General features: G+C 44.7%; 1 protein-coding gene across 1 annotated transcript in view; it reads left to right on the top strand.

Annotated features, from left to right (window-relative positions):
- The first annotated feature begins 3321 nt into the window (after positions 1 to 3321).
- Positions 3322 to 16699, top strand: part of SLC16A14 (solute carrier family 16 member 14) — a 32027-nt gene continuing 18649 nt past the window's right edge. Inside the window, exons 1-3 of the mRNA XM_012749358.3 lie at positions 3322 to 3719; positions 10191 to 10463; positions 15821 to 15964. Coding sequence (XP_012604812.2) covers positions 10205 to 10463; positions 15821 to 15964 — 403 coding nt within the window. The 5' untranslated portion in view covers positions 3322 to 3719; positions 10191 to 10204. The remainder of the gene's footprint in view (positions 3720 to 10190; positions 10464 to 15820; positions 15965 to 16699) is intronic.

Genomic DNA, 16699 nt, shown 5'->3' with positions numbered 1-16699 from the left:
ATATCTATATCTATATATCTTACTTTGTCTTGCTTATTATTTCTCTTCCACTCACTGGAATATAAGCTCAATGAGGGAAAGCATTTTTTGTTGGTTTCGTTCACTGCTGTATCCTATGCACTTTATAAAAGCATGGAATAGACACGTGGAAAATATTTATTGAGTGAAAGAATACACAAATAGATGAAAAGTAACTATTAGCACATGTGGTTCATGGATAAAGCATAAAAATGAGGTCTTGCTGAAATCCGAAAACACACTTATGGGGCACCTGGAAGCCATGACTAATGTCCACCTAGTGTGACAGTTGTCAGGAGCCTCCAGGCTGCTGAAGGCTACTGTAAGACCTCCAACCTCTTTCTGTCACCCCCGTGCCTCCTACCCACCAAGTCTTGCTAAAGTATAAAACCCCTGGAGCCTAGCCTGGTTGCAGGCAAAGATTGAAGCTGCCTTCCAAGACCAGATGTAACCAGGACCCCCACCTCGTCAAAGCACTGGCACATAAGGAAAGATAAATTGAGTCACAGGGAGAATGCTGTGTGGGCACAGACTGACCCTACAAGGCAAGAGGTGGTGAGGCTTTTGGCACAGCACTGGGTGTCTGGTCTTGGGTGAGACAAAGCATTTCCTTCCTCCTTCATAAAGTTTCTCCTGAGTGTGTCTTGTGCCTGAACACATTCAGGCACAATGTGTTCTGGATTCTAGTCTTTTGTCTCCCTGAATTAAGCTCAGAGGAGTGGGGAGGAGAGCTACTTTCTGCACTGAGAGATGAACACAGGATGTCCCTGGATGACCATGCAAATTTCAGGTCATCTTCATATCTGGACTGGCTACAAAAATGGAGCAGTCAAGCTGACACTTCAGGGTATTTGTCTAAGCCCTTCAATGTTCTGTGCTGGCAGCTTCCTCAAAAGTTGATTTTATCCCATTCTGTTCTAATCCACACCATTAAACCACCAAAATTAAGGCACAGATTGTCGAAATTCTTAGTTCCACCCCTACTCCAAAGTGGAGTTATACAATCCGTTGAATGCATAATTAGAACTAAGAGGGAAGACTTTTAGAGGCAGCACTTGAATCATTTTATCTTCTTAAGGGGCAAGGTTGTTATCTAACACAATCCAATTAAAAGTAAGATTGCTATTGTGAGATAATATGTAATTTGTCTGAAAATCAAGAGATAATGGCAGGTTCCTCTACTTTAGATACATGAAAAGAGTTTAGTGCTTGTCTTTTACATGCTATTTGGTAGTGGATTTCGATTCATTTAACCCAGATATACAGAACCATGAATCACTGTTAGGTCCCTTTGCTTTGGGCCTGCTCTCAATCCACCTGTGTCAATGAGAGACCAGGCAGGTAAGAGCAATGGTACTCCTGAAGACAAAATGATTTATCAGAAAAGCGCTTCCTGGTCCAGAGCAGAAGCTTCTCAGAGAGCAAAGACTGCCTGAGCATGTGGAGGTGGGATGAGGATTGGATTGCCAGGCGGCACAAGGAAAATTCTGGAGTCAATTTGATTGAGGTGAGGTCCACAGACATGCTAAAACTCATCAAATTGTACACTTGAGTATGTACAGTTCATACTACATCAATCATACCTCAATAAATCTGCAAGGTTTCAGAGGGAAAAAAAAAAAAAAGACTTGAAAATTTTATAGACCGCTTTGCAAACAAGATGGATCATCTGTACTTGGGGAACTTGCCAGAAACCCAATCTTGACTTGCTGTCAAAAGCCTGGTTGAAATAAGTGATATCTGAGAAGGATGGCCCAAGGACCATTAAACATCCATTTGCTCATGTTCTCATCAGCAAAAGTAAGACACTTAGACCATCTAAGCCTAGCCTCTCATCACCAAGGCCCTCACTTAGCCATAGTTTCTCACAATGTTCTCAATTATTTTTTAATCAAGAGCTCAGGCCAGATGTGACGGCTCAAGCCTGTAATCCCGGCACTTTGGGAGGCAAAGGCAGGAGGATTGCTTGAGGCCAGGAGTCAAGCCCAACCTGGACAACAAAAAAAGACACACACCCCCATTTCTACAAAAAATAAAAATTAAAAAATAGCCAGGCATGGTGGCACATGCTACCCAGGAGGCTGAGGCAGGAGGATTGTTTTAAGCCCAGGAGTTTGAGGTTGCAGTGAGCTCTGATGATGCCACTGCACTCTAGCCCGGGCTATAGAGCTAGACAGACACTATCTCAAAAAAAAAGAGTTCATATAAGAAATGGCACTGAGAAATACATGTGATTTTTTTTTGTAAAAAAAATAAAAAGAGAAAGAAAAAAAGAAAGAAAAGGAAGGGAAAGGAAGGAAAGAAAAAAAGAGAGGAAGGAAGAAGAAACTCTGTGGTAGGCAGAATAATGGTCTCCCAAAGATGCCCATATCCTAACCCTTGGAACCTGTGAATATGTTACCTTACATGGCAAAGGGGAATTAAGGCTGCAGACGGAATTAGGTTTGCTAATCAGCTGATCTTAAAATATGGAGATTATCTGCATTATCTAGCTAGGCCTAGCATAATTCCAAGGATCCTTAAAAGTAGAAGAGGAGGCAGCATAGAGGAGACAGAAGGGATGAGAGTATGTAGGGAAGACCCAGAATGATGCAACACTGCTGGCTTTGCAGACGGAGGAAGTGGCCACAAGCCAAGGAATGTGGGCAGCCTCCAGAAGCTGGCAGCCCTCCCCTTGAGCTGCCTGATGGAACAAAAGCTTCAAGGTGCCAACAACACCACGATTTCGGCCCAGTAGGACCCATTTCAAACTTCTGAGCTCCAGAACTGAAAAACAAAGAATCTGCGTTGTTTTCAGCCACTTAAGTTTGTGAGAATTGATTACGACAGACAGCATTAGGAAAACTACTACAAAATCTTTCGAGTGAGGTAAAATAGCATTGGCTTCACTGATCCACCCATTGACTTCACCAGTAGGGAAAACTTTCCAAAGGCAAAAAAGCATTGCGTTGGGTGCCCTGCTGGGAAGAGGGCGAACCGCACAGAGACGACCTGTGTGCCCGGTGCCCACGACCCTGCAGAGAGAGCAGGCAGAGGCGGTAGCCAGAGCGGCACAAATGAGAGATTTCAGTTCTCGTTGGCCAAGAATATTGCAGGTCCTGCTCCCCTCTTCGCTCTACAAACTGTTATGTTTTGTGGCCCAGACTGGGGTGAGGGTCTGTTTCATCCCAGAGGAGTGGAAGATACTTCTGTCCTCACCTGCCTCCTGGATTAGGTGTCGGGCCCTTTCCCCCAGTTATAAATGTGCAGAGCATTAGCGGAACCTCAGCCAAAGCTATAAACTTCAACCGGCCACAAGAGTGTGCATGTGAGGTGACTGCATTTTTTTTCCCTGCCAAACCAGAATAAGCCGGTATAGGAATGAACGAGCTTGAAGATTTGAAATTGCGCCGATTGGAAGGAAGCCCTGGCTAGGGCCGGGCACTTCCAAACGCACCTCTTTTAAAGCCACCCAGCCCGAGGCGTCGAGCTGTGAGCTGCACGGAACGCTCACCTGGCCCGCGGCGAGCGGCAAACGGGCCCGGGGCCCGCACGGAGCGCGCGGGGCCGGGCGGGAGCCGAGCCGCAGGCATCCCCAGGATGACCGGCGACCTCGCCGCGCATCCCCTGGCCCGGCTGCCCGGGGGGCTCGGCGCAGAGCAGCAAGTTCGGGGAGCCGGGCGGGGAGCCGAGTGAGGCCGCAGCCCGGCGGGCCGCGGGCGGTGAGTGTCCATCCCGAGGCCGCGCGGCGCCGCGAGCATCTCGGAGGCGGGATCCGGGCGGCCGTGGCAGCCCAGGGACCCTCGGGGAGGGGCGGCGCGAACCCCGGGCAGCGTCGGGGAAGGCCACCGGTCCGTGCCGGGGCGCGGCGGTCGTGCCCGGGCCGCCGCCGGGGGTCGCGCGCTGCGGGCGGGGAAGCCGCGCTGCCCGCCAGGCCGGGCGCAGGGACGCGCGCCCCCTGCCGCGCCGCCCGGGCCCGCGCGCGCCCCCAGGGCTCGCTCCCCGGCCGCGCTCCAGGCCCCGGCTTGGGACTCGAACGGGACAGGGATGGGTCGAGCGCGGACACGGGGGCTGCGGCGCGGCCGGGCGGTGGCACCGCGAACGGCCCGGCTCCCGAGCGCGCCAGGGCGCGGGCCCCGGGGCGGGAGGCGGTTCCGCGGGCGCGATGCCGCGCCAGGGCGCAGATGCCGGCCCCCGGCGGGTCGGAAAGGAGACGCCAACCTGAGGCGAGGGCCGGGACGGCCATTCCGGGCCAAACGCCGCGGGCCCGTGACGGCGTTCGGGGACCGCGGCTCTGCTTACCACAAAGCCCGTCTCCGTCTGAGGAAAAGTTGAGGCGGGCTGAGGAGCAAGGACGGAGGGCTGCCGGGCATTAGCGAGAGCTCTCCGGCCCTGTCCGGCTGCTTTGTGCGCCACGGTGTGCCGGGTGTGTGGGGGCAGTGAGTTTTGGGGTGGTGGTAGAATAGGCTTCGCAATCCTGTGGGCCTGGGTTCCCATCTGGGCTCCGGTGCTTGCCAGTTAGACCTCTCCAAGCTGCTTGGCCCCTGTTCGACATTTGCCTCAGTTTCCTCACCCGTGAAATGGGGACATTAACAGCAATTGGACAGGATCGTTGTGGAGAAGCCACCCAGCACGGTCCGGGACACAGAAGAGGCATTTGCACGTTGAGTTCCCCCAAATTCAGGGCGAACCCGGCCGCGACTCCCGTTTCTCCTCGCTGTCTCCACACTGGCTCAGCTCAGCTCAGCTCAGCCCTTTAAAGTGCGCCCTCTAAAGGCCCAGCATTTCCTGTGCACAGCGGGTCTAGGGGGCAAAAGTACCTGGGAGCCAAATTAAAGGTGGACCCGCCACACACCTGCACCTGAGGAAGAACCTGCTACCACCTCGCTCTGGCCATTTGAGGAGACTGATTTGAGTGTTAACTTGGCGTTTCCCCCTTTGCTTTTCAGGTTAATGAGCTCACCGCATGCGACATAATGACAAAGCCAAATTAAAAATGAATGACTTGCTGGTAAAACTTCCTCCCTGAACAGAGCTATAGAAAATTAAATTTTGTTCCAATCCCAGATACATTCCAGAAAAATCTATTATTTTCATTTCTGCCTATTACCACGTAAATGTGCAGCTGACCCTGTTCCGTAGCCTACATGTATTACTCCCTCCCCAAAATTTATGATTTCTTTTTCATGGTCTATGAACTCAACATTTGGGGAGAATGGAAGGTTGGCTGTTGTTCCCACAATCTTACAATTTCCTTCCTTCATCTTCTTTAGGGCAAGCCCCTAGTGTTATATGCCGAGCTTCCAACACCAGGAAAATTACATTTTCCATGCCGATGCTTATCGGAAGCTCCACACTCACTGCATCCATTTACCCCGTGTGCCATGCACATGTCATCATTTCACTGTGTGTCAGGACGTGGAAAAGGTCGGGGCACTTCAAGGCCATGTGTTGGAGAAAGATCTGGAGTCTAGGGGGGCCAGATACCCTCTCCAAGTTCTCTCTCTCCCCAGATGTGGAGTAGGATGATCACACTAAGATGATGATTTTGTATCTATATTTCTATAAATGCTAAAATTTCTAAAAGCAAACTTGGATGTGGAGGGGACAGACATTTATTTCTGTGGTCTTTTATTTGTTTTAGTTAACTAGTTGGACAACAAATAAACTGTGACTAGTCAAAATAGTAATTACTGTTGGCAGAGACTTAAGTGTGAAATGCAGATGACTCTATTGCCCAGTAGGTCTGAAGGGACCGCCTGAGGATCTGAAAGGACTTTTGTCCCTCCCCAACCCACTACCAGAGCTCTGCATTTGATACTATATTCTGCATGCACAGTTGTGCCTCTTGAATAATACTTGTCCATTAAATGCTATTCAGTGTCATTTATTTATGAACAAATAAACTGGGAATGTTGAGAGCAGTTTGATGGCAACTACATCTCTTAACCCATAAAATAAATAATTCAGTGAGAATATACAGTTCTTAACATTGATTTAGTAAAGTGCTTAATGTTTCAACCCATGGGTTGAAAAACTATAACTTTTTATTACTTATTATTTCAAAGTCCTTCTTAGTTGTATATGGACTTTAGAAAAATGCCAAGTTGTTGTCTTATCTTATTAAACATAGTGGACATTGTCCCACAAATTGTCAAATGATATTATTGCTCACATGGGCCCTTCACACCCTCTGTCAGGCTGCCTGGTCCTCCTCTTTCTGGCTCCTTGGGATTCTGCATAAAACTCACAGGGAGAGAGGGAAGATAACCACCAACCACCCCTTCTGAACCCTTTCTAGGCTCATCCCTTCTAGCCCCAGGCAGGTTCATGGGTTGGGAGGGGAGTGGGTGGCACACACACACACAAACACACGCACACACCCCCTGGAGCCCAAGACAAGCTAGAAGACTTCCCCAGAGAGATGGCTCTTGAATTATCTTTTTTTTTTTTTCTCTCTCTCTCTTTTACAACTTAGCCACTAATTTACCAAATGATATTTAAAAGATAAAAGCGGGGACCTTTATTTCCTTATAATAAAGTTAATATATGTTTATTTAGAATTGTTTTACCAATAAGTAAAAAGAAGGGGAAATTCCTTGTAAGACCATCATCCAAAGAATAATCTCCATCAATGTTTTTCTTTGTTTTGTTCCTGTCTTTTTTTTTTCCTATGGATACATGTTTTGAGCAACAACAGCAACAAAGGGATTATCATATATGTCAAAAATAAAGTTGTCCAAGGCTCTTTGAAGATCTGGGAATAAGGTCATAAAGTGTGAACTTCATTTTTGATGGCAGACTTGCTTTGTATAGCTATACCATGATTGAGTGATTGAACAAGTACTCTGATGTTGAATATTAGGGATGTTTTCAGGGTTTTTTTTTTTTCACCATTTCAAGATTTCACTATTATAATTTAATTGAATTTTGAAGGATGAGCAGATGAGGGCCAGGAGGCTAGAAGGAGAGAGAGACGGAAGGAGAGAAGGTCATGCACAATAGCTGAAGAGACTCATAGTAATGATAACTGGAAGGGCTGGGGGATTACATGGCAAGCTGAGCTTTTTACCACTCCCAGCAACCTGGGTAGTGGGGAGGTGGAGGGAGGTGAAAAGGGGAAAAGGACCTCCAGGCAGGAGCAGTGACTAGCACAGGCAATGTAGCAGCTGGGAACTGGACAGCTATCTGAGGAGATAGAATAATTTAAAAGATAAAAATAATAATGAGAAGCAGGTGTGAGGGAATGGAAGACGATGAGCCCCAGGGCAGATCCACTGGCTTGTCCTTGCTCTCCCTGCACCCGTCTTCTCCAACAGACCCATCCAGTAACCCCTTAGCCAGAACCAATGCTATAGCCCAGGAGTTGGCAAACGTTTCCTGTAAAGGGTGAGAGAGTTAGTACTTTAGGTTTTGTGGGCCACATAGACTTTAAAAGGGTAAAATAAATAAATAAATAAACACCTCAGCTTAAAATAAAAAAACACCTTAGCTCAGGTGTGGACAGAAGTAGGATGTAGGCACTGTGCATTTGCCACAACCTGCTTCCCTATCCTGCCTACCTGTTCACGTCAGAATGCCCCTGAAGTCCCACAACTGGAGACTGCCTAGTGTCTTTGACACCCAGAGAGGTTCGTTTTTTACATCACCCTCTTTCATGGCAACAAAATGACTTTCAGGAATAATCATGTAACATATAGTCCATAGTAATTATTATTATGTTCTTATTCTTCTTTAAAATAATTAAAAGAATAGATTTCAGTTTTAAAGATATTATTCAAATTATGTAAAACATGTATTAACTAACAATGTCACTTTCCAAAACAACGTTTTTCACCTTGTAGTCTTGCATTCTGTTTCACTATTTTAAATTTTAAACAAGAATGAAATCTACTAGTGGGCACATAGAGTGAGAGAAGAGAAGTGACACTCAAGTCCTGGGTTCTTTTTCTAGACAGTAATTGTGCTGGCAGAATTCATCTCGAATGTTCTGTTAAAGGCCACAATGTGTAGCCTGGTAGGAGTTGCAGACACAGATTTTTGAGGGGAGCTCCAGCAATTCTGAACTGTTAGGAGCTTACTTGTGAAATTAATGTGTTTAGCTGGGGCCATACGTGTGCCAGGGTCAACCATAAAACCAGGAGTTCTCTGAAATAACTTCCACGTAGAATACAATGTTTACAAAAATAAAAACTGGCTAATTTGAAGCGTACATATATGTCATTAAAACTCAACATAATTGTTTAGAACTTAAACCAGCAAAACTTTTTTTTTTCAAGGAGGAGTCTTTTTATCAGTGTCATTGTTTAGAATTGCTGGCAGGCCGGGCGCGGTGGCTCACGCCTGTAATCCTAGCACTCTGGGAGGCCGAGGCGGGCGGATTGCTCGAGGTCAGGAGTTCGAAACCAGCCTGAGCGAGACCCCGTCTCTACCATAAAAATAGAAAGAAATTAATTGGCCAACTAATATATATATATATAAAAATCAGCCGGGCATGGTGGCGAATGCCTGTAGTCCCAGCTACTCGGGAGGCTGAGGCAGGAGGATCGCTTGAGCCCAGGAGTTTGAGGTTGCTGTGAGCTAGGCTGACGCCACGGCACTCACTCTAGCCTAGGCAACAAAGCGAGACTCTATCTCAAAAAAATAAATAAATAAAATAAAAATAGAATTGCTGGCAGAGAGTGATAACTCAGAAAGCAGACCGACTTTCAGTCTTTTGTTGTTTTTAAGTTCTCTGTGGACAGTGTTCCACCTTATTGCAGGCCGTGGGGCTGAGTGCTCCCTGGCTCTGTCCTTGGTGCTCCATGGCCCATAGCCAGGCAACGTGGCCCTGCAGGGCCCCACTCGACCTTTGGAACTACTCAGCAATCATTTCCACTGGTTGTAGGCAACAGTGTCTTCCATTATCCTGAACACTGAGGCTCCTACACGACCTCCACCCTCCTCATTCCCAGCCAGTGGCCTAACTTCCGGCTTCACCAAAGAAATTAAACCATCAGATGTGACTTTCTATCCCACCACTGACCATCTTAGCTCTATCCATCCCCTCCTTCTAGACTCAGGGGATGAGTATTTCTTCAAAACCAACCCTGTCCCTGTCTCTCTCTCCCCTTCCCTCTCTCTCCCCACTCCTGCTTGTTATCCTCAGGCCTTATACACACTCTTAATTCTCATCCTAAAAAAAAAAAGAAAGAAAGAAAACAAAAACTCTCCCTGACCTGGTGTATTCTAACTCCATCCAGCCTCCCTCCTCTCCTGCAAACATCTTAAAGAGATGGATCTATGCAGACACCAGCCCCATTTTGTCTCTTCCTCATGTAAATTCAGCCCATGGCTGCTCATTACATACGAGATAAACTCCACGCTCCTTATTTGGCTCAGGAGGCCCTGCCTGATCTCCTGCCTACCTGGTAACCTGTACTATCACTGTACTATCCAAACTCCCTTAGTCCTATTTTCTATTTTCTAAGTAATCTTCTAGTAACAAATTAAGTTTCCCAGGTAAGTGCTAGGAATGGGGGGATGGGTGGAGGGGATAAAAGTATGCGTCTTGTATCATCAGACCATTATTACAAAGCCTGTCTCCCATTGTAAAATAATACATTGACCTTCTATACCCAATCAGTCTCTCCTGAGTTGGCTTATTGAGAGCCCATCCCCCTGAGGTTAATCCATTCTGGCCATCCTGAATAAACTGAACACTTGCACACACAAAAACTGAGAACAAGATCCTCTGCCAGGGGCCACACCAAGCTGAAACTACCCTTAAAGTCTCCCTGAGGTCTGGTTTCCCCTTCTGACATCCTTCTTGTCAACTGTCAGTATCCATCTCTGTGAGGGAGAAGGGGTTATGGGCATTGGAGTCAGGACTAGCTGGGTTCAAATCCTGGTTTCCCATCTGGCTGCACTCCATACTGGCCATGAGACTTTGGGAAAGTCACCTCCCCCCTCTGAGTCTATTTCCAGGATTGTAATACCTACAGAAACGATGGCTATGAAGGTGAGACAGGTTCCATAAAAGCACTCGATCCTGTGAAAAAGTAAGGAGTCTTCCTAAATGCACGTAATGACAAAGATGAATCTGAAGGCTTGAGGTGATGTTTGGTTATGACGGGGAAGTAGAGCTGTCGAAAGAAGATGAAGAAATTTTTTGTTTTGATGTTCAGTGAAATTGCTTATTATATGTGTTTCAGAAAAATCTTGGAAAATGTATACAAGTCATGAAGATATTGGGTATGATTTTGAAGATGACCCCAAAGATAAGAAGACACTTAAGCCCCACCCAAACATTGACCGAGGCTGGGCTTGGATGATGGTCCTTTCATCTTTCTTTGTGCACATCCTCATCATGGGCTCCCAGATGGCCCTGGGGGTCCTCAATGTGGAGTGGCTTGAAGAATTCCACCAGAGCCGCGGCCTCACAGCGTGGGTCAGCTCGCTCAGCATGGGCATCACCTTGATAGTGGGTATGTTCGTCTGTGACCTGTTGTAAAACTGAATAATTATAAAATGACAATTCCCTGCTGTAAGTAATGCTTTGTATTGAAACATTAGATATTAGATGTTAGTGGTTACTATGTTCTAATTGTGGTAAAAATATATACCATTAAATTTACCATTTTAACCATTTTTACATATACAGGTCAGTGCCATTAAGTACATTCATGTCGCTGTGCAGCCATCACCACCATCCATCTCCAGAACTTTTTTCATCTTCCCAAACCGAAACTCTGGGCTGGGCGTGGTGGCTCATGCCTGTAATCCTAGCACTTTGGGAGGCCGAGGCAGGAGGATCACTTGAGGCCAGGAGTTCAAGACCAGCCTGAGCAGCATAATGAGATCTGGTCTCTACAAAAAATAGAAAAATTAGCCAGTCGTGGTCGTGCATGCCTGTTAGTCCCAGCTACTTGGGAGGCTGAGGCAGGAGGATTGCTTGAGCCCAGGAGTTTGAGGTTGCAGTGAGCTATGATAAACAACGCCACTGCACTCCAGCCTGGGTGACAGAGTGAGACCCTGTCTCAAACAAAAACGCCATATTCATTAAGCACCAACTCCCCAGTCCCACCTCCCCAAGCCACTACCATTCTATTTTCTCTTTCTATGTATTTGACTCTTCTAGGTACCTCATGTAAGTGGAATCATATAATATTTGTCCTTTTGTGTGATATATCTATTTGAATGGTGTAAAATTTGGAGTATTTTAAAAATTGATCATTTAAAAATTTTTCTTTTGGCCTAAACTCTGTTTTCTTTACTGTTATAATTCATTATCTATCACTATAAAACTCATCTTATTTAACATTCGTGAGTGTTTTTGAAAGATAAAAATTTTAGAGAAGATACTATAAAAGTCAAGTAACAATCTTATTTCATAAGTTCTAATGTTTTTAGTTTGAAATATTATTGATCATCTGTTACTGGAAAAAAATCCACTAAACTTTTTTTTAGAAAGGTTACTGATATAGATAACAGGAAGAAATAATAATATATTCTTGTTTTTTCTAGTTAAGCCTAATCACACAGCAACCTATGAAACCAATTCTTACATAGTAGGAGATACCAAGCCTGGAAGTTATTATAAATACAATGTTATCATGGCTAATGCACTTCAGTTTGGGAAATAAATAACTCTTACTGTCAACTGATATTTAATAAGCACCTATTATATACTAGGTGCTTCCTTACTTATTTCATTTAATTTTAATTAAATGAATTCTTAATTCTCTTAACTGTCTTCTGAGCTCATTACCAGTACACCCTAATGTTTTTTCAGTTTTCTTCACTTGAAAATAAAAGCCATATGTTTACACCTAATTTTTTTTTTAATTTAAGATATTTATGACATATTTTATACTAGAAACATAAATGGCCTCTTACCCTTTTCTGGTTTTGTGAGAGTGTGTGTATGACAGGCGTAAGTGTGGAGCGAATCTGTGCCTTTGCAGGAGTTTCCACATTAGTAATTAAATGCTTGACTCTATTCAGAGATTTGTTGATCTTGGCTGGCATTCAATCAGTGTTATTTTTGATAATACAAGCAACGTTAGTAACAGTGGCAGTGCTACTGATAGAAAATGAGGGCAAAGTGTTGTTTCTCAAGACGTGTGGCATGTATGTGTGCATGTATGTGTGTGTGTGCTTGTTTATAAAAGGAAATTAGGCCGGGCGCGGTGGCTCACGCCTGTAATCCTAGCTCTCTGGGAGGCCGAGGCGGGCAGATTGCTCGAGGTTAGGAGTTCGAAACCAGCCTGAGCAAGAGCGAGACCCCACCTCTACTATAAATAGAAAGAAATTAATTGGCCAAATAATATATATAGAAAAAATTAGCCGGGCATGGTGGCACATGCCTGTAGTCCCAGCCACTTGGGAGGCTGAGGCAGAAGGATCGCTTGAGCCCAGGAGTTTGAGGTTGCTGTGAGCTAGGCTGACGCCACGGCACTCATTCTAGCCTAGGCAACAAAGCAAGACTCTGTCTCAAAAAAAAAAAAAAAAAAAAGGAAATTAATACTGATAGTTTTAAAATTAAATTAAGGCAGTATTATGTGTATCAGAGAATGCTTGATAAGTCATTTTTGCCTGTAACAGTATTGAACTGACTCCTTCAACTCTGCATTGGTCTTGTTAAAACTAGGACTGTTTGTCGTATGAAAAATGTAGGTAGGTTTGTTTGGGTGTAGGCAATGTTTCCTGTTGGCTGTGATTCTACCTGTGCTTTTAGAAGACTTAAAACCCAGCTTTCTTGCCTTTTTAAAAATATTTTTAAAATATTTTTATTTTAATATGTCTTTCCTCAGTCGAGGAAGTGTGTGCATGCAACCACAAAGACTCAGAAAAAGACCAGGATATGAAATGTCGCAATATTTTCCAAGCCATCCAATAAGCTTGTCTTAGATATTCACAAGTTATATAGAAATAAGCAGCAGAAACCAGTCCTGAAATTACTAGATATGGTTTTGAAGGTGATCCCCAAAATAAGAACACCTTACTCATAGTGATGGTGAAATGTGATGGTCTTTAATTTAATTGAGCGGTAACTGTGTGTTGGGAATTCCATTTGAGAGTCCCTGAATTCCAGACAGCGAAATTCCAGATCATAGACTAATCTTTTTAAAGGGAAAGCCGCCTGCCAGATAAACATTTTTTGCCCTGGGTCTCAGAAATCATAACACAGCAGACCTCGTAGCTGTGTAAATGAAAAGTCTTTTATTCCATCTATCGTGACCTTAAATTACTGTTCATTATCCTAAGCTTCCTGGTACAGGGTGGCTGCAGAGTTGTTGAGCAACATGAGGGAACTTTTCCAAGCCAGAGACCAGTAGTAACAGCTCTCCTTTATTCGTCACTTGCTATATGCCAAGTGTATGTTATGCACATTATCTCCTTTGATCCTACAACAACACTGGAGGCCAGACCATCATCTGCATCTTACAGAGAAAGAGCACGCCACACTCAGAGGCATTAAGTAACTTCCCGAAGGTTGAACAGCCAGTTTAAGTGCGGGATAGGCTTCAATCCTGGTCCGCTGACCTCCAAAATTGTGTCTGCTATGACACGCTGCCTGCCACTACATCAAATGAGAACTGAAAATATATCTGAAGTGAATAATATAAATCATTTTTATTTTCTAATCATTATAAGCACATTTGGGCTACCCCTGTTAAATAAATCCACAAATTATGCTATAGCAGTTGCAAGCCTTCTGTCTCTCGGGCAGTGGTTTGCAATGGGAAATTCAATAAATTTGCACTGTTTCGTTACTTTACTAGCTTGGATTTGCCAGTGTCCTGCAGCAGGTCTCAACTTTTTTTTTTTTTTCCAGAGATAGGGTCTCATTCTGTCACCCAGACAAGAGTGCAGTGGCGTCACTCTAGCTCACTGCAGCCTTGAACTCCTGAGCTCCAGCAATCCTCCTGCCTCAGCCTCCCAAGTAGCTGGGACTACAGGTGCACATGCCTGGCTAATTTTTAAATTTTTGTAGAGATGGGGTCTTGCTATGTTGCCCAGGCTGATCTTGAACTCCTGGCCTCAAGTGATCCTCCCGCCTCAGCCTCCCAAACTCTGGGATTACAGGCATGAGCCACTGTGCCCAACTTTTAATAAAATCAATCACCTCACTCATAATCTATAGCAGCCTTTATGATGATAGCTCTCTGAATAATTAATTCTTGGTGGACACTATATCGTTAGAGGAATCCACAGGCTGCAAAAAGTAATTTACCTGCAAAGTAGATGTAAAGCAGTGGTTGTCAGTCCTGGCTGCACATCCCATCCGCTTGGGGACCTTTAAAAAACCGCGGTGCTCAGGCTGCATCTGGAACATTAAATCAGAATCTCTTGGGATGGGCCCCAAGCATCAGGTCTTTTTGTTGTTAAAGCTCCTAAGTGACTCCAGTGTCCAGCCAAGGCAGAGAGCCATTGATTGAAAGGCTCCTAACTCTTTACTGCAGTGAGGGGTTACACGCAGAGACCCCTCCGAGCGCTGCCAATGCTCGCCTCACATTGCTCCCGTCCACACCTGAGCTTCTTCCACCCTGTCGGCTGCTGGGATAGGCCAGACATGTTGACTTCCTGCGAGTGTCCCCGGCAGCTCTGTGATGATTTAGTCTGAGGGAAATGGTCCAAGATTCAGATTCCTTCTGAGGAGGAAAAAGTCTGATAACGCGTATACTCTCATTCCCCAGCATTGAGTTACTCTACAAAAATGTGACTCGCGGCCAAAGGACTGCATCTCAATTGCATAGTATTATGCCCCTCTCCTTAGATTGTGTGGGGAGTTCTTTTATTTTGTTGAAGTGGCAATTCGATTTTGGAGATGCCAGCGGACCATCACTAAACAATAGGTAGAAAATGAAACAGAGTCAGAAAGCTTTGTGTGCCTGCTTTATAACCGTGGAGGAGTCACAGCATTTGTGGGTCTGGTTTAGCCCATCTGCAAATCACAAATGCCTGACGCTCCAGCATGCAACAGTGGATTAACTAAAAAGCCAGACACTGGTATCAACTCAATGTTTTTGTCAGTAAAGCAGTTAATACTTTCTTTTTTTTTTTTTACTTTCCAGCACATTAAGACAACTCTAGACTAGAAAATACTTTCTTTTTGATTCATAAAATTCCTCCCGACATAAATATTTGCACTAATTTGAGAACTATCTCCTTTTGTTTTCTTCAAATGCCATCTTAATGCAATTTTCAGAGATGTACAGTATCTCAGAAAAACTTGCTTCTAGGCTCTTCGTGTAATGTGGAAAATATGATTGTGCTACTTACGTGTAAAGAGCTTCACAGATAATGTAAAGAGGCCAGGTGTAAGAGCAGAGGGAAGGGTAGAGACTGTGGCAAACTCCACAGCGTGTGACCCAGCCCAACGGGGCCTGCCACTGCACAGCTCCAGCCGATTTAGGCCCCGTGGGAAGATAGCCTGTGTTGTCTCTGTACTTTTTGTGAGCTCTCTTAATTTTTAAACATTGGCAACAGATTCCAGACATTTTTGTAAAAAATTTGTTTGGGATCAACAAAATGCATCACAGGGTGGAGGTAGCCCCTAGACCACTAGTTCAGGGCCTTCTGTTGTAGACAAAAGAGGGAATGTGTATTTATTTCGGATCTGGTTTCCTTGCAAACCTAGAACCTTGCGCTCTGTGATGAAATTATGTAAAGCCATCTTTGCATGGTAAGTTTTTTGTCACATAAAAGCAGTGTGGGTGTTTTGTGTTGTTTAACAGCTCTAATAACATTTTATTCTTTGTCTTCACATGAAGATTTGCTAAGAAAGAATGAAAATCAAGCGCCATCAGTCAATTCCTTTTCCAATGCTCTGTGGCAGGACCTTTCATCGGCTTGTTCATCAACACCTGCGGGTGCCGCCGCACGGCGATCGTGGGAGGGCTGGTCAACTCCCTGGGCTGGGTGCTGAGCGCCTACGCTGCAAACGTGCATTATCTCTTTATTACCTTCGGAGTGGCAGCTGGTAAGCATGTGGATTTTTTTAAAAACTTGATTCTAAATGTGTTATTGGACATTTTGGCAACTAGCTTAACTGTGGAGAAAAGACACCCATTGAAATAGTTTGTTTTGTTTCCCCCATTCCACCCCAATCCCACCCGCTACCCTCCAGGAAATACTTTTTAATAGAAGATGGAAAACACGCCTTAGGTGGCGCAAACCAGCCTAACGACAGCTCCTGGCCTGCCTAATTAAATCAAATTAAATTTCCCTTTCTCCTGTGAGAAAAAGGAAAAGGAGGGTAGTAATACAGACCTAGGTGAATACACCAATTGGTAACATTCTCTCTTTTAATAACGGCAGAATCAGGTGCCAAGTCGCAGAGTAATCATTTATTCCTTCAGCTCTGTTCGAATTAACGAAAGAGCACAAAACCCACATATATGTAGACTCTCGACAAAGCAAATCTAGAGCACAGTTAGGGTGTCATTCCCCAGTGAAGGGATTAAAATGGGCTGGCAGGCAGTACAGTTTGCATATTCGTTCTGCAAAATATATTCCCAGCCATAAATTCCTTTGTCAACAGGTAGTGGGATTCACACAGATAAGTAGGTTACTTACTTGCACAGTTGTATTTTAATGAACCTAATTCAGCTAGGCTTTCTTTTTGAGTACAGAGCTACAATCCTAATGAATGTGTTAGCATAAAAGTTAAACGTTAGTTTGGAATTTGGGTGTTTTGGGTTTTTTTTAACCACTT

This window comes from Microcebus murinus, chromosome 8 (assembly GCF_040939455.1).
Source record: "Microcebus murinus isolate Inina chromosome 8, M.murinus_Inina_mat1.0, whole genome shotgun sequence".
NCBI lineage: Eukaryota > Metazoa > Chordata > Mammalia > Primates > Cheirogaleidae > Microcebus > Microcebus murinus.
The sequence above is the reverse complement of the archived record's forward strand: the minus strand, read 5'-3'. Positions and strand labels throughout refer to the sequence as shown.